This window comes from Astyanax mexicanus, chromosome 13, assembly GCF_023375975.1.
Source record: "Astyanax mexicanus isolate ESR-SI-001 chromosome 13, AstMex3_surface, whole genome shotgun sequence".
NCBI lineage: Eukaryota > Metazoa > Chordata > Actinopteri > Characiformes > Acestrorhamphidae > Astyanax > Astyanax mexicanus.
The window spans coordinates 24,959,953-24,984,618 of NC_064420.1; the positions used below are offsets into that span (position 1 = coordinate 24,959,953).

The window sequence follows — 24,666 nt, forward strand, 5'->3', positions numbered from 1 at the left end:
AGGTGGAGAGAATGTTTTGGTAGTTGTGCCATACTCCTACCATTTTTGGATGATGGCATTCATATCTTTAATTATTTTATAACCTAACCCTGCTTTATACTTATCCACAACTTTATCCCTGTCTGGTGTGATCAGGCAATTGGACACACTGGATTTTATTTTGGGGTAACAGAGTACAAGGGGTTAAATGAAAAAGCATTTCACAGTTTTTATTTTTTTGAAATAAGATTTACAAGTTTGTGGGAGTAACATAGATTCATCATAGATAATAGATTTCTTTTTAAAAATTGTATTTATTCATATGTTTCTTTTAATTTGATTCATATCAAACTCAATGCCAACAACACTTGCTTTATTTAATGTAAACATTTGTTTTTAGGAAAAGTAAAGTGATTGAACTATATATTATAAATAGCTTTTCTTCTAGTTTAAGTGAGATTCCTTAGATTCAGATATAATTATTAGATCAAAAATGACTATTAATTATTTAATATGCATTCATCCTCTGAAACTCTTTTTTCCCCTCTGTTTCAGACTACACACTGTATATTTAATAACTCTGCATTTACTGGAACATACAGTATTTATCATAAACCAACTCTAAACATACATTCTGAACAGTATAAGTGAAGTAGAGACTTTATACTGTATTATTTCATTTCACTGTATTTGGTGTTTCTCTGTGGGTGTTTAGGGAGTGTTTGTAGATTAGTGCAGTTTACTTACGTGAAAGTGTGCTGGGGAGGAACAGTAATACCACCCAAATATACTGCATTTCTGAAAGAGACCAGCACAATGAAATCATTACACTCAGCATAACTGATCACAAAACAGCATTTACATCACAGCAGATATTTCAATGTCCTCAACTCGGGTCTGGCTATTCAATATGAATATATGACTGTTCATGTTTTTTTTACTTATGGCATATTCCGCCAAATCTGTGCCATTTCATTATATGTATAAATGTGCACACATAACTTTAAAATACATTTTATTATTAAGCATAGTGTCTTGTACATTGACCTCATTGCAGAAGTAAGATATGTCATACAAAAACATGAATTAAAACTAGGGGTGTGACGAGACACTAATATCATGAGACGAGACGAGACGCGATAGTGGGTTCACGACACGGGACGAGATTTACAAATAAAATTTTAAAGAAAATGTCAAAAATGTTTTTTTTTTTACTTTTCTAGGTCTTATATAGTGCAAACAATAAGTGCAAACCAGAACCAGTCATGTTAAGCCTATGGTTTGTGTTTTTGCTCCTAAATTTCTTGTAATTTAACTTTGCATAACCACAACTAGTCATATCAAGCCTATGGTTTCTTTTTTCTCCTAAATCTCTTGTAACTTAAATATGCATAACCATAGTCAGACAGACAAACAGACAGACAGATACTTTATTCATCCCGAAGGAAATTTCGGCAAAATGTAGCCAAATATACAACTTAAAAGTAGCAGAAGCATCTTCTATGCCAGGGGTATTTAATTAGAATTCAGTATGGTCCAGTTAGAGAAGGTCCGGACCGATTGTTAAATTGTGTTACTTTTGTGTTCTCGTTATTCCGCCCGTATAAAGGCGTTTTTTCACTGCCGCGTGCCAATTCAACAGCCGGAGCAGCGGCAACACGGGTTCGATCCCGTGTGAGGAGCGGTGTGTTTATTTTTTTCTTCTTGCCCCGTCTGCTTAGATTTGATTGACTGAACAGAGCGTTTGGTGATCTTACCCCACACGTGATTGGTCTGTGATTTACTGCGCCACAAAGCGTGCATACAATTAAATCCTTCTCAGTAGATTCGGCCCATTAGTGACCTCTGTTCTGTGCAAAGGCCCGAATTTTCTTCTTCTGCTGAGAGCTGCTCTCTGCTCAGCGACCACACTCGCTGTATAGCTACTGTGTTGCCAGATCCCTCTTAAAAAGTCCACACTAAACTGTTTTTCTTCCCGCGAGACAGGTTTAAGCTTGATGAGAAATATCGTCACGTTTAATCTCGCGAGTCACACTCGTCACACCCCTAATAAAAACTAATTAAAACAAATAGCATTTGTTACCTGTTTCCACTCTATAACTATAAACTTTACGATGAAATATAATTAATAAAATCCTTCAGAAATGTATTGTGATTGTCACATTGTTATGTGACTCCAAATCCCATCTGTGCTTTAAAAATATTTTTTCAAAGTAAATCCAATATCTAAAAATCCAATCTTTAAGTTAAAATACACATACACACACTTTCTGGGTTTTACTCAGTCCTCTTTCATTAGTTGGTTCTTCTGAAGATCACGAGAAGACCCAAATTAAGTTCCCTCCTTAGTTTTTCTGTATATTTGATCATTTTATTAATATGACTGAGGAGATCAATCTCTACACTCATTCATTTTACCTAAATTCATTCTTAGATCTTATTTGTTTACGTTTTAAAATACACATTTTGGGAAAATTAGAATGTGCTCAGTGTCCTCGTGCTATTAGCATAGCCACCATTTAGCTATTTTTCATGTTTTTCCAAATTCTGTGCTTTCTGTGGCTTTCATTCTTGTTACTTTTATTCCTGTTACTCAAAACATAAAAAGTAACAGGGATGAGTGCCAGGAACAGGATTGAGTTGCAGTAACAGGAGTGAGAGCCATTAACAAGAGTGATTTTAAAAATATTTATTTCTTTAAAATAAAAACCTTTTTGATAGAAAATTAAAGGAATTAGTGGGCTTGCTTTTAAACATGCTTTTTAAATGTCACATGAGTTTTGTAACCATCTTCGGATTAGAAACCTTCAAAAAATGAACTAGAGCTGCCGGTGTTTGACCAGGTCATGTTTTAAATAATTAAATACATGTGTTATTAGATTCAACATTGAAAAATTATTTGAAACAATAAGTTTAATTAATTGACGTAAAATACACGTATATATATATTGTAAAATACAGTAAAAAAAAAAACAGTAAATACACGTATATATATATATGACCCTGTGTTGTAATGCAGCCTGGCCTGCAGGGGCACTGTAGGTTTGGGCAGGATGCTGCTTGGGTGACCTTGTGAACTTCTTTGGGTGTGGAGGCTGTTAGGCCTCAATCCCTTTGTTTGTGGGCATGTTAGGCCTCATTTTTTTTTTCTTTGGATCTTTGATTTTTGTTACCACACACGTTTATACACTGACCTTGATCCCTTTTCGTTACTTTCTTATTTTTTTGATTCCCCTAGACTCTATTTATGAAATAAATTATATTTGATTATTGAATCTGGTGTTGCCTCCCCTCTTTTTATGTTGTTTTAATTTACGCAACTGAATACCTCTGGAATATAATCAAGAGGGAGAAGGATGATCACAAGCCATCAAACCAAACTGAACTGCTTGAATTTTTACACCAGGAGGGGCATAAAGTTATCCAAAAGCAGTGTGTAAGACTGGTGGAGGAGAACATGCCAAAATGCATGAAAACTGTAGTTAAAAAACAGGGTTATTCCACCAAATATTGATTTCTGAACTCCTTTTATTCAAGGTCTGAAAACTCTGCTTCTTTTTTGTTATTTTAGCCATTTCTCATTTTCTGCAAATAAATGCTCTAAATTACAGTATTTTTATTTGTAATTTGGGATAAATGTTGTGGAGTTAATGGAGTTTTGCTTAGACTGTCGCATTTTCAATATGGATTTTAAGAAATCTGACTGCTAATGTCCGGTTTTTGATGGATATTAATTTTTTATTTCCATCTTAAATTCGATGATGAATTTTTTTTTGACAGATCCTTGACTTTGATTTTGAACCTAAATTCAACGTATGTCTATGGTTGGAGCTTAATGTCAAGGCAATTTCAGGATTTGGCATCAACCCAATTTGAATTTTCATTCAAACTACAACTAAATATCTGTAACATTTGAGCTTGAAATCTTGATCTTGATGTCAACCTGACGTTGGGTTTTGACTTCAACCCGATTTTCATTTCCAACAAAAATGTTACAACTAAATAATGTTGGAGCTTGACGTCAATCTGCCGTTAATTTTGAGAAGGGTAATGCTGCAGGCCGGAGCACCAGTGGGCGTGGCTAAAGGGCGGAGCATGTGTCAATCATTTTCAACTGCAGCCAATCAGATACTACACTTTCGTTGTCAATCACTTTTTATTAAGCCAATCCTCAGACAGACCAAGCTGTCCATCATTTTTTACTGCAGCCAATCACCTTAACAGATCTGTCAAAAGAAGGCGGAAACTGAGGTGCTACCGGTTAAACGTAGGGCGATTTAAACTTCTGAACAGCGGTGAAGCTGAATGTGTATAAGTATTTTACACAATACTACATTAACAGTTTAAACACATTTATGTGCTACTGTAGTTAGTCCTGCCTATATGCCGCTCTTAAACAGAAGTAACTGAATGAAAACGTTAGAAAAGCCCTGACTTTTTAAAGATTAAAATACTTTTTCTGGAATGGCACTTTTTTTTCCTTTATTGCAGTAATTGCATTAAATCGTGTATATGTATGTGTGTGTGTGTGTGTGTGTGTATATATATATATATATATATATATATATATATATATATATACGACTATATATATATATATATATACTGCAAGACAGACAGACAGACACTTTATTGATCCCCGAGGAGAAATTTTGGAATTACTGCAATAAAGGAAAAAAATCACGAAAGTGCCATTCCAGAAAAACGAGTATTTTAATCTTTGATTTAAAAAAATCTAAAGTCAGGGCTTTCTAATGTTTTCATTCAGTTACTTCTGTTTAAGAGTGGCATATAGGCAGGACTAACTACAGTAGCACATAAATGTGTTTAAACTGTTAATATAGTATTTTGTAAAACACATTCAGCTTCACCGCTGTTCAGAAGTTTAAATCGCGCTACGTTTAACCAGTAGCAACGCAGTTTCCGCCTTCTTTTAACAGATCTGTTAAGGTGATTGGCTGCAGTAAAAAATGATGGACAGCTTGGTCTGTCTGAGGATTGGCTTAATAAAAAGTGATTGACAACAAAAGTGTAGTATCTGATTGGCTGCAGTTGACAATGATTGACACATGCTCCGCCCTTTAGCCACGCCCACTTGGGCTCCGGCCTGCAGCATTACATAGATGTTAATTTTTGAGTGATACCTGACTGATAACCAACCCTAATTCAGCGCCTGCCCAACGTTGGGTTTTGACGTCAATGTGATTTTCATTTCCAAATAAAATATACCATCTGGCCAACGTTTGAGTCCAACGTCTTTCTGACGTCAACGTGGCGTCTTGTGCCTGCTGGGCTGTTACCCAAAATAGACCAGCTCAAAGTCTGGATTGCAACCTTAAAACCTGATATCCTAGTAGTTACTGACAAACATATCCAGAAATAACCTTCCTAAATATAACATGTTCTTACATCCACCTCATCTTGAGGTGGAGGAGTGGCTATTATGTAAAAGATCACCTTCACTGTTAAGGTGCCTTAGCCAAATCTGTTTCTAAACAGTTTGAAATATTAATTCTTAATATCAAGCTGCCTAACAATTTCTGGTTGACAGTGGCTGGGTGTTACCCCCTCATCAGCCGCAGCATGCACTTTGATGGCATTAAATGAAGCTCTTGGACCACACATCAGATCTGAGTTTGTTTTTTTTGTATCCCTTAGCTGGGATATGTTTAAACCATTTTTTCATAAACCAATATCAGAAATAGGTGGATTTGTCCCCCCAAAAACGATACCGGAGAAAAAGCAGAAATTGTTTTAAAACAAACTTTTATTTTGAAAGCGTGCCGAAATCTGCACCCCCGCCATGAAAAGCAACTTCTCTCAGGAGCGTGTTTCTAATTAAAGTTAGCTAAAGCAGTTTTCTCTGATGTAGGTGCAAGCGCCAGAGAGGGGGTGCTCTTCGTAGCGGGGGTGCTGAATTCGGCACAACATCAGCTTTACACTAGAGGTCAGTGATAAGAGCAATGAATCGCAACAATAACAATATCCTGCAATCAGTGTTGGGCATGTTACTTTGAAAAAGTAATTAGTTATAGTTACAAGTTACTTCTCCAAAAACGGAGTTACTCCACTACAAAAGTAACTAGTTTCCAGTCAAACTAACTATTGCCTTACTTCTGTGTTATTCCCCCGTAAAAAAAAAGAAAAAGAAAATAAATTATGAAATTACTATTATTATTATTAGAAAAATAACAAATGAAAATAAACCCAAAATGTTAACAAAAATATAATCTAACAAATAAAAAATAAAAAAGAAACAAAAAACTCCACACAACCCAAATTTGTTTAATAATGAAATTAAACAAGCCAAAGCACACTCAATGGAAAAATGTGTATATAAACAAAAAAAAAAAGAATGGACAAATACAACAATCTAATGCAGCAGAAACCAGAGCAGCTAAAAAACTTACTGTCCTTTAGACAGAACTTGGCCTGTCCATGTCTGAAAAGAATACAACACTTCTCTTATTAACCTCTACAAATTATACAAATATCTAATAATTAAAAAAACATGTAACAGGCATTCCTATATTCCTATATCCTATAATATTCCTACCTAGGGTAAAGCCGTAGAACAGTGAAATGGCGACGATAGGAAGAGATAAAGCAAAAGAGATGCGCAGCAGAAACCGAATGAAGGCCTCAGACCCCGGCACAACACTACCACGCCAATCACTGAATTGATTATAGCACGTACAGTCCCAGCAGCCAGAAGGTCAAGTTCACCAGAAAGAGGAGGGGTTAACCAGGGCAAACGACTTCCTAAACCCTGCCACTACCCCTTTTTATAGGGTTAGAGCGACCATCTCACCATCAATCCATCTTTCCATCCCTTGTGAATCACACGCACACTTTTGCCTTTGTCTGTATGCGCAAAGTTTAAAAAAAAAAAGTTTATTGAGCTGCTAAAGTAACGTGCAGTAACAGGGTGTCGGAAATGGTAATGGCGTTATAGTTACAGTCAGAGTAATTAGTTAGATTACTCGTTACAGAAAAAAGTAACGGCGTTAGTAACATAGTTTATTTCAACGCCATTACTCCCATCACTGCCTGCAATAAATAATAATAAAAACGACTTTTGGGTAATGTCTTGTTCTGCTAACAGATTGGGAGGGTTTGGGTTATCTAATGTTTATATTAACTGCTACCAAATATCTCTATAAAACGTAAAGTTATACTTTTTAATAAAAGGACCCCATCTTAAGAAGTGGTTTCTGTAGAAAAAAAAATAAAAAATACAGGACACAACGCTACTGAGTTTTTTTTTTTAATGGAGAAAAGAAAAGTATACAACAGAATGGACATGCCAATACCTAATAATAATAATAATAATAATCTATATATGCATTTGTCATATGTATATAATTCAGATGTCATGTACGGTCATGTACGATATGTACATATTTTTTTCTAAAAACAGTAAATGTAATGTGAAGTAAAATGTTTAGGTTGTAAAGTCCCCTTTAGTTGGATTTAACTAATAATAAACAGAAGTAAAGAAAACAAAATATTGCACAAATGTTGTTCCAGGTCACTCTAGTTTTGGGCTTTGATTCATTTTAGCAAATGTGCCCCCCTCCACATGTCAAACCCGCTCCGTTTAAGCCTCCAGAAAAGGTTCAAGTTTGACTGTATGAATCTTTATCTGATTATTTCCCATCCTACAAGATACAATTCCAGCTCCCCAGATAAGGCTACCCTGATTGATGTTGTCCTTACAAGCTCCCCTCATATGTACCATTCAGGATTTTTTGTAATGACCTCAGTGGCCATTGCTTCACTGCCTGTGTACATAGGAACCACGTTTTAAAATGCCAGTAAAAGCATTATTACATGATCTGGCCGAGATTAAATGGCAAAGAATTTATCTAATTTTCACTGTAAATGAAGCATGGACTATGTTCAGACATCTTTTTGGTACAGTTATTAACAGACATGCTCCAGTAAAGACCTTCTGTTTTAAAAATCGAATAAGCCCATGGTTTTCTTATGATTTAGGGATACTATTACAACAAAAGAATGCTGCTTTGCAAAAAGCTTGTCTAACAAGATCCCAGTCAGACAAAATTACTTTCCATCAGATCTGAAATAAGGCGACTTAGGCAATGCGTCAGAATAAAGATAATTATTTATTGAACAATTAAACGCTGTGGTTCTGATCAAAGACTATTTTAGAAAACAGCAAAGCTCATAGAAAATAAACCATCATCTATTCTAATAGTCCTAAGATACAATGACATTTCAATTACAAATAGCAAATAGTTTTAATTAACTTTTCATAAAGTCTGGATGTTCTCTAATGTCTTCGGTATTTTAGGTAACAAATGGCACTGGTTCACATTTCAGCCCAGTAGCTTTCCCAAAGTTAGCCCCAACTCCTGCTTATCCTATTCTAACATTTACAGTTTTTCTCTCAAGCCTATTGTTGAGAAAGAGGTCTTAAGGGATCTGTTAATTCTAGATGAAAATCTTGCTGGCGTAGATGAATTGGATCCATTCTTTCTTAAATTAGCTACATCCATTATAGCAGCTCCCATAACAGATATTTGTAACTTATCAAGATACAGGCTGATGGTCTGCCTGCTGTGCATTACTGCCTGATGCACCTCCACCAGTGCCTTGCATGTGTGCTCCCCTGAACATCCTGGGCATGAGTGGGTCATCAGCTGGGGACCACCAATCATGGATGTTTCGCTCCTTTAACCCCAGTACATCTCCTGGTGGCGGAGCGATGGCAGAGATCTTTCCCTGCCACCCCCTGCTGGTGCCCTAGATGTTATTTTGGCCCCAACTCCTATGCTTCCTCTTTAGCCACAGCCAGAAACTGCCCTTCTCTGCCTCCTCCGCCAGTTCTCTCATGGCTTTGCGACATCCTGCTCCTGTACATCCCAAGTCACGGAGCAGGCGAACAGTCGATGACCCGACGAAGACCCTACATCCCACTTCGACAGGGCACATGACTGCCTTCCATCCAGCCTCCCTGCAGTCTTCCACCAGGTCTGCATACCTTGCACGCTTCCGCTCGTTAGCGGCCTCCAAACCCTCCTCCCACGGGACAGTGAGCTCCACCAACAGGATGGTCTTACGTGGCTTAGACCACATAATCAAGTCTGGCTGGAGGGATGTTTCAACAATCTCCCGTGGGAAATGGAGCTGCTTCCCCAGGTCGACCCTCATAGACCACTCACTGCTGGGTGACAGGATTTTTGATGGTACTCTCTGGCCAAGTGGCTTGACGTTCTCTCCGGCCCTTGCAAACAGGACTGGACGTATTGATGGAATAGGCGGTCTACTGTTAGCCTCCTGTCTACATGACCCTGCCACCTCTGCCAGCTTCCTCAACACTAGGTCGTGTCGCCACCTGTAACAAGGACCATGACAAGGACCTGTCTGTGACGCCTTCCCAGGACATCCAGCTCCCTTGCCGGCTCTGAGCCACCGCTTTGATTTTGAGGCGCTCATGCTCGGCTCTTGTCACTTCTGCCACCACCATAGCTCTCCGTTCTTCCTTGGAAGCCTTTGACCAGAAGAGGGGGGTCTCACTCCTCCCAAGGCCTGCTCGCCCTTCCTGAACGCTGCCGACTACCTCACGATGTTTTAACCGGCTGATTGCCATGTCAACCTCTTCCTGGGCTTTCCACTTCCGCCCTGTTCGTATCTGAGGGCCGGCTGCTCTCACCAGTTGGTCAGTGGACTCCCTCAACTCCAGCACCAACCGAACCTTCTCTTGCTTGTATCCCAGGCCAATGGACCGCAGTGGCAGTTGTAGTGTGTTTCTGCCGAAGAGGCCTACATCTGATCTCGGCAGTCCCAGCCACTTCCTGATGAATAAGTTTGCTAACCTATTCATCTTGTCTACCACAGAGGAGGGCACTTCACTCATCTTCAGAGGCCACATCACCCTTGGGTAAAGTATGAACTGGTAGCTCCATACTTTATACTTGCCGGGGAGCTGACTCTGACTGATCCTGGCTAGGCCATCTGAGAGCTGCTTCCTCACTGTCTCGCCCATTTGCCTGTCAGAGAGGTCTGCTGTATAGGTACGTCCAAGGCTGCGGACAGGCTGATCTGCAAATAATGGGATCTCTTCACGGCCTGCCACAAAGGTGGTACGGTCGCATCTGACCCCTTTCCTAAGGGACAGGCTACGAGACTTGGCAGGTTTGATCTTCATCCTCGCCCACCCCACAAGCTCATCAAATCCTCTTCAGCAGTCTTGTTGTACATGCTGCTGTCTGGAGAATGGTGGTGATGTCATCCATATACCCTCTCACTGGAGGTAACCTTTGACCTGATGGTAGCTTCACTCCTCCGACCATCTTCCTTGATCCTATAAGGATGACTTTGAAGTCATACGTGTACTGCTGAAATACCCACTGACTGAAAGACAGCTATTTTACATCCTCTGTTTAAAAACTGAGACAAAGCTGACCCAAACTGCTACGTGCCAATTTACATTTTACCTTGTATCTCAAAGGTCTGTGAAAAATTGGTCAAGAAGCAAGTAAATGATTGCTTTAATGATACGAACATTCAATCTAATTTACAGTCAGGTTTTCGAACAGGTTATGGGTGTGTCACTGCGGCGTTAAAAGTACTTAATGATATTTTATCAGTACTGGACTCTAGGGGTGAAACAATTACTCGAGTAAATTGAGTAATCAATTTAAAAAATTGATTTAATAATTTTCTGTGCCTCGAGTAATCGTTTATTTAATTTGAAAACTCAGAGTGATGTATTTTCGCAAGTTTTATTTTCACAAAACACGCTCAACGTCACGTCTCCCTCACCCAAGAAGAAGGAGGAGGCGGAGGTTTAAGTTGAGCAGGAGGGGGATTAGAACAGAGACAAGTTCTCGACCTAATACAGGCTTTATGTAAACAGGAAACACAGCGCTGTGGAGTTAAACATATAAACATGTTAAATACATGTTAAAGTTAGCTAAGCTAAAGTTTGGCTGGAAACTATATGCCTGATTTCTTTATCTACGAGTACATTTGGCCAATGAGACAACAGGATAAATTCAGACACTGTGTGTGGTAGATATAGGGAATTGTTTGTCTCTTATTTATCGTATGAAATATTATTGGATAAAATATTTATTACCACTAGTGCCTAATGTGCCCCAATGCGATAGGTGTCAATCTTAGCATTCATAAATGCACGGCCATGAACTTACTGTATAATTAGTCTTAGTGATGTAATTAGACCCAAGTAGTCCAAAATGTAAATAAACAATAAAGCAAGATTTCCACAGGTCCTGATATATTTAGGAGAAAAGAATGCAGCACGCTTATCCAACACTGGCCGAACTGACAACATCTCTGCTGTTCAGAAGCCAAGATGCACAACACAAAGCCAATATTTATGCTTTTTTTATTTATTAATACCCTATATTTGATACTTGCAAGAAATCCAAATTTGAAAGTAATGTAATTAAATGAATTTGTTACTTGTGGTATTTATTTCTTTACTGTGTTTTATTTATTTGTATTTGCAATTTGGAAGTGTATGTTGTGAATTTAAAAATATAACTTATCGATACAAGGAAACCAATTGGTCATTCATTATTAAGTGAAATGTCTTGTTTTCTCTTGTGCCTATTTTAATTGCTCTTTAACCAACAAAAATGTTTTATTCGATTACTCGATTAATCAAATCGATTTTTCAGTAGAGTACTCGATTACAAAAATAATCGATAGCTGCAGCCCTACTGGATGCAATAAAATATAATTTTTTATAGAAAGTATGGACAATATACAATACAGTGATCATACTTTAGCATGTTTTTTTCAGGTCATAGAGTGTCAAATTAGAAAATAATTTCCCCTTCTCATGGGGTCACTAAAGGTGTCCCTAAAGAATCAATTGAAGGTCTTACTCTATTCTCTTTATATATTAACAATGTTCCCCTTGTTGCTGGAGGAACACTCATGCAATTGTACGCAGATGACACAATTCTATGTGCCTTAGATTGTCATTAAACACTGGCGAAACAAAGATCATGTGGTTTAATCAGAAGGGCAATCTCATTGAACCAACCCTCAAATTTATTACAAGAGAAGGGGCCATCTTGGAGCAGGAAGTAAAATCTGAATATATCGGTATTAGACAGTTCACTCTCATTCTGTCTTCATATCATACACTTATGAATAAAAGTTTATTTTGTATAGAAATCGTTCATTTTTCACTCGTGCTGCAAAACTCACTTTGGTTCAAATGACTTTACTCCCTCTGTTTGATTACGGTGACATAGTTTAAAGACTTGTCTACAGGTCCTCTACTTTACAGGACCAATATGTAACTTATTTTCAGTAGTAAATGGTAAAATGATCAGGATATATCATCAAATATTAAGGAAACACTGGCAGCTCTTGTCAGCAGGGCTTTAGCAGTATGTTCCAATTTAAGTGTGTAATCTGTTCCGGATTTTTGTGTCAGTTTTGTCCTCTGTCTCCTCCTGCTGCTCCTTCCCCAACACTTACTCCACCCCCGAGGTTGCTAGCACCCACACTACACTACAGCGATCGGTGCTGCAGCAAAGGATCTAGCTAGCAGAGCTGGTTCAGTTAAACCTTTTAGTGACCAAAAAAGGAATATAACAAAAGTGAATATTGGCCGTGAGTTTGAACGGTGGACTTAGAGCTTAAAAAGACTACAAGACCGACCCAGAGCTGCTACTTTTCTCCAGAACAGGTAAGCTAACTGGCTAGCTAATTTAGTCAGGTAATTTATCACCACCACTAGATGTGCCTACTGGTGACTGGTGTTTAAATTCATTTAAAAATTGAGTGTTCACGGGGGCGCCGAGTGGTCCAGCGGTCTAAAGCGCTGCCACTATGAGCGTGAGGCCGCAGGTTCAAACCCCCGGCTTGCCGGCTGTCGGCTTGATTGCTCCCTCAAAGAGAGCAAAATTGGCCCAGCTCCCTCCGGGTGCTCCCTCCCTCCCCACATCACTCCTAGGGTGTGAGCTGATGTACCGGAACCAAGTGCGCTGGCTACTCGGCAATGCTGCATCAGCAGCAGCTTGAAAAAAAGCAGTGGCTGACTTCACATGTATTGGAGGAAGCAGGTTTTAGAGGAGTCTCTTTCCATTCTCTTTCTCTCCTACCAGTCTAAACTGGTTTTGCTAAGCTAAGCAGTAAATTACTAGGACCTGTCCACTCCACTCCAGCCCTGGTGTGTGTATTTTTGGAGCAGTGAGATTTTTCCGGTATAACAGGCTTGGCTTCACATGACCCGGTTTATAATATGACTTTCTTGCATGGTAGAAGTTACTGAACGCGTCTTTCACTGGATTGTGTAGATTCAGCCTGACCCAACTTGGCAAACCGATGTAGCTTCATGGCTTGGGAGGGGTGGGCAGAGCAGACTACTCTCTGTGATGTTTTCAAATTGGACAGCTCCAGCGTTACACTCTTGCACTCTTTTCCTACAGAATTTACCTTTAATTCAACTAAAAATCCCCAAAGCACACTCTGCTCTCAGCTCCTTATCCTTTCAAGCATCTGCTGCCAAAGACTGGAACACTCTCCAGAAAAAAAACATTAAAATTAGAGCAATTGATTCCAATTGCTGAACTTAAGGAACGCGTCAGGAATATTTTACTTCTGCTACTTGCCAGGCTGTTATTGTAAATAAGAATGTGTTCTCTTGCCTGGTTAAAGTAAAGGTTAAATAAAAAATAAATCATAAAAGATTTGGTATCCAATCCTATTACTGTATCATTTTGGAGTAATTGGATACAAAACTGTCTTTTCAGTTGAGCATAAAAGATTGTGGAGTGCTTTAAAACCAGCAAAAAAGAGAGATATTAGTGTATCACTAATACACTTAAGATTAATATGATTGAATGTGTTCTTCAAGGTTTTCTTGGTGTCACTGGATAAAAGTTAGATTTGCTGGTTTTATAGCACTCCACAATCTGGTGTATGCACAACCGAATAGACATTTTTCCTAAGTCTGGTATCCAATTACTCTAAAATGATACAGTAATATCACTTGAATCAAAAAATCTGGTATATATATATATATATATATATATATATATATATATATATATATGATAACCATTTGATTTGCTTATTTTGTTACACTGATCTTCTGGTGTATATTAGTTGATTAGACATGGTTATAATATATTTATTTAGTCTGTAAAACTAGTTTTTTGTTCTATTTTCAGTCTCTACAGGAGAAGCGCGAGCCTCTGCTCCTCCAGTTCCGCTGTGCACGCGGTTCAGACGCGCACCCGAGTTTTCGCTGTAGATAGCGCGACCGAGCGATGGCGTGACCGCGGTTAAACGGGAGCGGAAACAAAATGAAGTTCATCTTTTTGGCCGCACCCTCACGGCCTTCTTCCCGGAAAACTGTTAACAGACCGTTATAAATACAATAAACGCTTTATTCTCTGTGTTTCCTATACTCTCTGTATTCATTTCACCCCACACGGTCTGAGTTCAGAAATAAAACAGATGAACTCGACCTGCACTCAGCGAATATTATATTATATTATAATCCAACACAGAAGCTAATCAACATAAAGCTGTTCAGAACAAAAGGACTAACTTCACTTCAACTGAAACCAAAATCCACAATACGCTTTCTTCTTTAAAACACGGATTTATAAGTGAATTATTAATGGTATTACTACTTTGCAGACACTTTAATAAAAATATGATGTTTATAATGTTTACTCACCGTTCACTGTGGTGTGGCTCTGCCTCAGCAGAAGACCAGGTTCTACAGTCAGAGAGTGAATTTATTTGTTTATTTTCCCCTCAGAACTGCAGTAATTCGTGTTAAAAAGCTGTTTATTCCGCGGCGTTTCTCTTCCTCACAAAATGGAGAAGCTGCATAAAGGTTTGTGCTGAACTTTACTTTCACTTACTCCGGTGTTCTGTCGAGTTGTGCTACCCATCGAGCCGTGCTTCCTAAAGGCACTGCGCATGCGCCGACCTACATTTTTTAAATTATTTATTGTGTTTTTTTATCATTCTGTTTTTTGTCTCATTTTTTTGTGCATTTAACAACCTGGGCTCACTGTCATTACAAGTGTTAATGTCAATTAATCCTAATAATAATAATAATAATAATAATAATAATAATAATAATAATAATAATAATAATAATACAAAAGCAGATTCCAGTAACCTCTCATTACCTTCACTTTACCCTAATGCAATTATTTATATAATTATTCTATATTTTTTTCTTACATAGACCTGTTCTGGGAGTATGCCCTAATATTGTGCTTATTTAGTATTTTTGCCTTTAAATATACTCTAGGGAAGCACGTTTTGACAAGGTAGCACAACTCGACAGACCACCGGCAGTGGGCGGGACTTCCGCTGCGCTTAACCAATCACGACACCGTTCTAAACAGAGGTGGTGGAGAGACACCGTAACATTGACAGACTTAAATAAGCTTCAATATACAGCAAACCCAAACACACAGATACTCTCCACTCTCACACTTATGTAATTATATACCAAAGACTATCTATACATATACAGTGGCATGGAAAAGTATTTGCCCCTCTACAGATTTCTTTTGTTTTTGCAATAATTTTTCCCATTATCAAACAAACTTTAATATTAGACAAAGATAACCTGAGTAAATATAAAAACACTTTTTAATGATAATTATATTTATTAAAGAAAAAAATATCCAAAACAGTCTAGATGTGTGAAAAAGTGTTTGCCCCTAAACCTAATCCACCTTTATTGATAACTGACAACATATCTTTCACATCTCTGTGGACGAATTTTGGTTCACTCTTCTTTACAGAATTGTTTTAATTCAGACACATTGGAGGGGTTTTGACATCCTGTTTAAGATTATGCCACAGCATCTTTTTCATAATTCGACCAGGTCACTCCAATACCTTTAATATCATTCTTTTTTGTTTGTTTGGTGTGGACTTACTGGTGGGGCTTGATGTTTAAGTGCTATGTGTTTGATTCTCAGTCATGTCAATAATAAATAATGTCAAACAATTTATCTAATATGTTGTTTTTGATTAAATGAAATACAACCATAAGTAATGTCCTAATTATATGTATTCTGTAGTATTTTATTTATTGATTTTTTCAAATCAATAAACCAAGTTGGGTACGTGCAGAAAATGGGTAATAAAAAAGTATACTATATATTTAGATTATTGTGACCCTTTCTCTCCCACAGTTCCCTAGCTGGGCTAGATGGATTAAAATGGACCAGGACGCACGTGGTTTTCTTATGATTTAGGGATACTGTTGCAACAAAAGAATACTGTTTGACAAAAGCTCGTCTAACAGGATCCCATACAGACAAAATTACTTTCTGTCAGATCCGAAATAGGGCAACAGGCAATGAAGAATAAAACTAATTGTTTATTGAACAATTAAATGCTGTGGTTCTGATCAAAAACAATTTTGGAAAACATCAAAGCTCCTCAAAAATAAACCACCATCTGTCCCAATAGCACGAAGATACAATGACATTTCAATTACAAATAAAACTCAAATGGCAGATTTTAATGAACATTTCTAAAGTCTGGATGTGCTCCAATGTCTCTCAAGCCTATTGCTGAGAAAGAGGTCCTACGGAACCTGTTAATGCTAGATGCTACAAATCCTGCTGGGGTAAATTAATTGGATCCATTCTTTTTTAAATTAGCTGCACTGATAATAGCAGCTCCCATAACAGATATTTTTAACTTTTCTATATGTACTGCTGAAATACCCACTGACTGAAAGACAGCTATTTTACATCCTCTGTTTAAAAATGGAGACCAAGCTGACCCAAATGGCTACAGGCCAATTCCCATTTTACCTTTTATCTTAAAGATCTGTGAAAAATTGATCAATTAGCAACTAAATGATTTCTTTAATGATAAGAATATTAGATGTAGTTTACAGTCAGGTTTTCGACCAGGTTATGGGTGTGTCACTGCGGTTTTAAAAGTACTTCTTGATATTTTATCAGTACTGGACGCAAAGCAAAACTCACTTTGGTTTAAGATGACTTTACTCCCTCTGTTTGATTACAACGACGTAGTCTACAGATTTGTCTACAGGTCCTCTACTTTAACTTAACTGAAAATCCCCAACACACTCTGCTCTCAGCTCCTTATCCTTTCAAGCATCTGCTGCCAAAGACTGGAACACTCTCCAGAAAAAAACATTAAAATTAGAGACATTGATTCCAATTGCTGAATTTAAGGAACACATCAGGAATATTTTACTTCTGCTACTTGCCAGGCTGTTATTGTAAATAAGAATATGTTCTCTTGCCTGGTTAAAGTCAAGGTTAAATAAAAAATAAATAAATAAACGTTTTGGTATCCAATTACTCCAAAAGGATACAGTAATATCACTTGATATGCTAAGATTAATATGATTGAATGTGTTCTTCAAGGTTTTCTTGCTGTCACTGGATTAAAGACACCACAATCTGGTTTATCCACAACCGAATGGACATTTTTCCTAATTTTTGGTATCCAATTACTCCAAAATGATACAGTAATATCACTTAAAACATATATCTGGGATATATGAGAATGACATTTTAAGAATTTAGTGCTGTTATATGATAACCATTTGATTTGCTTATTTTATAGCTCTCCAAACATTTACATGATGTTACACTGTTCTACAGATAGACAGCAGTCTTTCTGTTGTATATTAGTTGATTAGACATGGTTATAATATATTTATTTAGCTGTAAAACTAGTTTTTTGTTCCATTTTCAGTCTCTACAGGAGAAGCGCGAGCCTCTGCTTCTCCAGTTCCGCTGTGCACGCGGCTACCGTAAAACACGTTTCAGACGCTTTTGAGATTTCGCTGTAGAGATAGCGCGATCGAGCGTTTTCTAAGTGCAAATGGCGCGACCGCACCCTCACGGCCTTCTTCCCGGAAAACTGTTAACAGACCGTTATAAATACAATAAAAGCTTTATTCTCTGTGTTTCCTTTACTCTCTGTATTCATTTCAACCCACACGGTCTGAGTTCAGAAATAAAACAGATGAACTCGATAAGCACTCAGCGAATATTATATTATAATCCAACACAGAAGCTAATCAACATAAAGCTGTTCAGAACAAAAGAACTAACTTCACTTCAACTGAAACCAACAGCCATAACACGCTTTCTTCTTTAAATCACGAATTTATAAGTAAATTATTAAGGATATTTCTACTTTGCAGACACTTTAATAAAAATATGATGTTTATAATGTTTACTCACCGTTCACTGTGGTGTGTCTCTGCCTCAGCAGAAGACCAGGTTCTGCAGTCAGAGAGTGAATTTATTTGTTTATTTTCCCCTCAGAACTGCAGTAATTCGTGTTAAAAAGCTGTTTATTCCGCAGCGTTTCTCTTCCTTACAAAACGGAGAAGCTGCATAAAGGTTTGTGCTGAACTTTACTTTCACTTACTCCGGTTTTCTGTCGAGTTGTGCTACCCATCGATCCGTGCTTCCTAAAGGCACTGCGCATGCGCCGACCTACATTTTAAATTATTTCTCGTGTTTTTTTTTTTATCATTCTGGTTTTTTGTCAAATTTGTTTGAGCATTTAACAACCTGGGCTCACTGTCATTACATAAAAAGTGTTAATGACAATTAATCCTAATAATAATAATAATAACAAAAATAATAATAATAATAATAATACAAAAGCAGATTCCAGTAACCTCTCATTACCTTCACTTTACCCTAATGCAATTATTTAGACTATATTTTTTTCTTACATAGACCTGTACTGGGAGTATGCCCTAATATTGTGCATATTTAATATGTTTGCCTTTAAATATACTCTAGGGAAGCACGTTTTGACAAGGTAGCACAACTCGACAGACCACCCGGCAGTGGGCGGGACTTCCGCTGCGCTTAACCAATCACTACACCGTTCTAAACAGAGGCGGTGGAGAGACACCGTTACATTGACAGACTTCAAATTGCCACAATATAAAGCAAATCCACACACAGATACTCTTAAGGCCTCGGCATACTTCCAGCGAAACGAATTTCGTGAGCATTGCACGAAGTCAAGCGCGCTTTCGCAAGCTTTTGAGCTGGCATACTTTCTGCGGCTTCGCTTTGCCTGTCTCGCATGCTCCACAACTGCAGGTGGTGCTGTTACCGGAAAGCCAACGCGCTCTGTCTACACAAGCTCCGGTATGGCAACGTGTGAAATACTATAAAACGTGTGAATCGTAAAGGTGAGGGTACCGCTGTACCTGCTCAGCCAGCCTTTCTTCAAAATCGTCCATGTTTGTTTTCTTGGCACGCCTCTTTTTTAACGACCAATCACAGCCTTTGTCGCGTTGTGTCTTCGGCCGTGGAGTTCGCCCAGCTTCCATGTGCACGACACGGCGAACGAAGCCCCTGTGCGACGTCCGCGCCTGTTCGTTTTCTCCGCAATTACGTCACATTGTTCGCTAGAGCCACGCGAACGTCGTCTCCGCATGAAGTATGCCGAGGCCTTTACTCTCCACACTCACACTTATGTAACTGTATACCAAACACAATCTATACATATACAGTGGCATGGAAAAGTATTTGCCCCATACAGATTTCTTTTGTTTTTGCTTTTTACTGATATTTTCCCATTATCAGACAATAATAATGTAATATCAGACAAAGATAATGTAAGTAAATATAAAAATATAACATTTAAAAAAATAATTGTATTTATTAAAGTAAAGAAATATCCACTAGCCCTGTGTGAAAAAGTGTTTGACTCCTTAACCTAATGACTTGTTTTTGCCACCCTTGGCACCAACAACTGCAACCAAGCTTTACCGATACCTGACAATGAGTCTTTCACATCTATGTGGAGGAATTTTGACTCCAATCTTCTTTACAGAATTGTTTTAATTCAGACACATTGGATTGTTTTCAAGCATGAATGTTTAAGATCATGCCACAGCATCTTATTCAGAATTTGACCATTTTGAGATTTGGACAATTTGAGACTTGCTGGTGGGTCTTGGTGTTTAAGTGATATTTGTTCGATTCTCAGTCCTGTCAATAAAAAAATATGTCAAATAATTAATGTAATATGTTGTTTTTATTAAAGGAAATACAAGCATAAACAGTGTCTCATGTAGTTTTTTTATTTATTGATTTTGTCAAATCCCTAAACCAAGTTGGGTACATGCAAAAAATGGGTAATAAACAAGTACACTATATATTTAGGTTATGTATATTACTTTATTACATTATAGTGCATTATATTTTTGTTTAGTTCAGGAAGTTGTTTTGCATTTTATTACAATCATTATGTGGGAAACTTCTGCAGCTGCCCAGAGAAGTGGGATTTCTGCAAACCTCAAAATTACTAAAACTAAATTAATCATGGCATCGCTGATCAGAGGATCTCAATGTAATTTTTGTTATCTTTATTGTTCAGTGTATGTTAATGTAAACAGATTTTATTTGTAACTCATCTTGAACCATTTTCTGACCTGAAATGTTGCTTTGATGTAAATTATGTAAATGATCCATCCAGCCATGTTCTTATTCGTTTCTTAATGATAAGGGTCATGGTTGGTACAGCACCTACCGAGAGCTATTTGGCGCAGGTCAGGAATACCATCTGAACAGAGCATCAATCTGTCACACACTCACCTAAATACATTCGCCACTTGCAATTCATTACAACAGTTTAGTGCTTAACACATTAGTTTGTGTATCTAAGCTTAAAGTTTTTTTATAGTCATAAACAAAGTACTATAATTATATATTACAGTATTATATTATATTATTGGCTACATATTATTTATTGGCCTCACAATAAATCCCCCAATGTTTTTCTTTATTTAACTGAAATATATGAAATATAGTTAACTAATTAAGAGGCCTAGTACCAGAAGAGCTCAGCAGGGCACCAGGGTTTAGTTTTTACTGTAACTGACGCTGAATAACTCAGGAGTGTTTTTATATACACTTATAGAGGCATGGTAATGGTAGTTATTAAACATATTAAAACTACACTGGATAATGTGCAGGTGTTCTATATATACAGATGTTCTTTATGTCTACAGATGTACATACAATAATACAACATAAATAAATACATGATTTTCTTTGATTTTACCTAATTGAAAACCTTTGTGATATAATCAAGAGGATTACCCAACCATCTGAACTGCTTGATTTTTTGCACCAGGAGGGGTGCAAAAGCACAAAAGCAGTGTGTAGGACTGGTGGAGGAGAACATGCCAAGATGCCTGAAAGCTGTGATTAAAAAACAGGGTTAGTCCACCAAATATTGTTTTCTTTGCATTATTCTGAAAGCTGAAAGCTCTGCATCTTTTTCTTATTTCAGCTATTTCTCATTTTCTGCAAATAAATGCTCTTAATGACTATTTTTATTTAGAATTTGGGAGAAATATTGTCCGTAGTTTATAGGATAAAACAACATGTTAATTTTACTCAAATATATAGCTATAAATAGCGAAATCAGAGAAACAGATTCAGAAACTGAATTGGTCTCTTCTTTTTTTTTCCAGAGCTGTATATATATGTATACAGAAATGTATGTGTGTATGTATGTATTGATGTATGTCCGTACATCTGTAAATAAGAGAGTATGTTATTTACAGGACAAATAAATAACAGTAATAACAATAATGACGATTATTATTATTATTATTATTATTATAATTATAATTATTATTGCTATTGTTATTATTATTATTATATAACAGGAATTATGGAGGACCAAAACTGCCAAAATTAAAATAAATAAATAAATAAATAAAAACTAGTAAATCACTCAATAAAAGTAATATGGTGGATAAAAACGGTAAAAAAAAATTATTGATGTAAAAATAAATACATATACTTAAAAATAAATTGTTATTTATGAATTTATTTATTAACATTATTTTATTTTTCTTTTGATTTATTTGTTTATTTATTTACATGACTATTTATTTCTGCATTCATTTATTTCCCGATTTATTTATTTCTGCATTCATTTATTTCCCGATTTATTTATTTCTGTATTCATTTATTTCCGCTATTTTATTTATTTTTGTATTCATTTATTTCCCGATTTATTTATTTCTGTTTTTCCTTGTGCTTATATTATAATGAAGGGGCGTGTTTTTCATGTACCGGCTTGGCAATCAAGCCCAAAAAAAGAGGAGCTGATGTGAGTAAATTAGAGTCCAGGAGCTGAAATGTCGGGGCGAAGGTAGCTGCTCGCCTTGATGAAATGGATCAGAGTATGTATTGTTCTGTCCTTAATCCAGTCTAGACAGTGTAAAAGTAAAGACAGGAGGCTCCGCTCTCAGATAAGTGTCTTTTACTTCGTCGCCATCTTCTTACTTTCCTCCTTCTACGTCCTACAGCACACACGTACACAACACCCCCCTTTTGCTTGAACATAAACGCCCACATAAGATGAGTAACCACCCATAACATTTTTTCTAACAACAGAAACATCTCCCCACAGTGCAGCAATCATAACACCATCCTTCCAAAATAAAGATTCACATAACATTTACTCCAACAGTTTCTTTTGCTGTCACTTCTTATTATGTTTCCTTTTAAACTCAATGTATTGAACAACCATGTTCTTTACTGAACTATTCACTGAATCCCCTCGTTCACCTCTCAGTCAATGACAAAGTCTTTCAAACGTTCAGGGAGTTTAACCAGCCTGCGTGGCCTCATCTCTTGTGTTAGAGCTCCCCCGTGTGGGTCATTTGACTCATTGTCTCTGTTCTGCATTCCTTTCACACAATCAGTATCAGATGGTGTTGTTTTACTGATAGGATGCTTCTTCTCTGTAGTTGCCTTCTGCTCTGTACTTCTTGCAATGAATTTCTTTACACAGGTGGTGTTTCTAGTGTACTGTGCCCCTGAAGATGACTGAATAATCACAGAATTTCCCTTCTTGGCAACCACCATGTGTGGGTTTGCATTAAATGTGGTTATTGTGAGTTTATCAGTCTTGTCTTGCTTCAGCAGCACTTGATCACCCACCTCGACTTCTGATTGTTTTGCATGGTGTTGCTCATCAGCATACAGCTTTGCCTTGCCTTTTTGCTCACTGTCACAATCCCGTACTTCCTTATCATTTTGTGCTGCGTGTAAATCTGGCAATTTACCTCTCATCTTACTCTTGAAAAGGAGTTCAGCTGGACTTTTACCAGTTGTGGAGTGATCAATGCCTCTGTATATGGTGACATATTTTCAAAGCTCACGTTTCCAGTCTAGCCCCTCAGCTTGAGCTATCCGGATACGTTTCAGCAAGGATGCACTTTGTCTCTCAACCTCACCATTTGCTTGCGCCCAACGTGGTGTTGTTTTTAAGTGCTGAATACCATTCTGTCGGCAGAACAATTGGAATTCACTTGAGATGAATTGTGGGCCGCAATCGCTTCTGATTGTCAAGGGCAACCCATGGCGGTTGAACATCTCCTCCAGCCTATCGATCACCTTCTCAGCTGTGGTAGATTTCAGAATGTCGTATTCATAATACCGACTGTAATAGTCCACTACTACCAGTATATAGTGTCCAGTTGGAAGTGGACCCAGTAAATCAGTAGCTAGGTCTTGCCAAGGTCCTTCTGGTAGTAAGGTTGGTCTCAGAGGTTCCGGTGCATCAGGTCTGGCTACAATCTGACAGCCGTGACAAGATCTGACATATTTCTCTGCATCCCGATCCATATCTGGCCACCACACCTTACTCCGTAAGTGTTGTTTTGTTACGACTATCCCAAGATGACCCTTGTGTGCTAATGATTCGTGTGATTTGTGTATTTCTCAACACTAACTGTCCAACTGTACACAGTTCATTAGCAACTGGAGCATATGACTTGCAAAGTTCATAACAACCACTATGTATTGCATGTCTCACCTCTTTCAGCTCAGCATCCATAGCAGTTGTGAGGGCTTGAGGTGTCGCATGCACAGCTACAAATCTCACATAGTCTTCCGCTCCATGATCATGAACTTGTTCCACATCACTTGCTCTGACCAGGCGAGACAGTGGGTCAGCAATGTTGTGCTTCCCTGGGATGTGAATGACTGTGAAATCATATGGCTGCATTCTTAACACCCACCTTTCAATGCGTGCACATGGTCTTGAGCGTGGACCATAGATCATTTCCAAGGGTTTGTGATCAGTTATTAAGTCAAACTTACGACCATAGATGTTAAGCATGGAGCCTTTCACATGCCCACACTAGCGACAGTGCTTCACGTTCGGTTTGTGAGTATCTGCACTCACACTCTGTAAGACTCCTGCTCACATAGCATATCGGGACCATGTTTCCTCTTTGCTCTTGCACCAGCACAGCTCCTATGCCGACTGGACTGGCATCTGCAATCACTTTAGTTGGGGCTTCTTTGTCAAAGTATGCAAGTGTTCCTGCCTCCACAAGCTTTTGTTTCAAACTATGAAAGGCGTGTTTTTGTTCCGGACCAAATACAAACTTGGTGTTTTTCCTTGTCAGTCTCCTCAGTGGTTCTGAAAGGGATGCAAATTGTGGGATAAATCTGTTGCTGTATCCCACTAGTCCTAGAAAACTTCTGACCTCTGAAGCATTTTCAGGTTCACGGGTTTCTAGCACCCTTTCCCTCATTGGTCCAATGACCTTCTTTGACAATAGCATTCCCATAAAAATCAATTTGTCCATTCAATGTCAGACCACAGCTCTCTAATCGCATGCAACCTCTGGTCATGTGT

General features: G+C 37.8%; 1 protein-coding gene across 3 annotated transcripts in view; it reads right to left on the reverse strand.

Annotated features, from left to right (window-relative positions):
• LOC125780657 (selection and upkeep of intraepithelial T-cells protein 5-like) overlaps positions 1–24,666 on the reverse strand; it is a 472,342-nt gene that overhangs the window by 370,366 nt on the left and 77,310 nt on the right. The window contains exons 1-2 of one of the 3 annotated variants that reach the window (XM_049463185.1): positions 18,207–18,442; positions 727–777 (exon numbers count right to left, since the gene is read on the reverse strand). In XM_049463185.1, the coding sequence (XP_049319142.1) occupies positions 727–775 (49 nt within the window). In that variant the 5' untranslated portion in view covers positions 776–777; positions 18,207–18,442. Of the gene's footprint in view, positions 1–726; positions 778–14,677; positions 14,938–18,206; positions 18,443–24,666 lie in introns of those variants that run through there. The other 2 variants (XM_049463184.1, XM_049463186.1) reach the window with 2 other exon arrangements.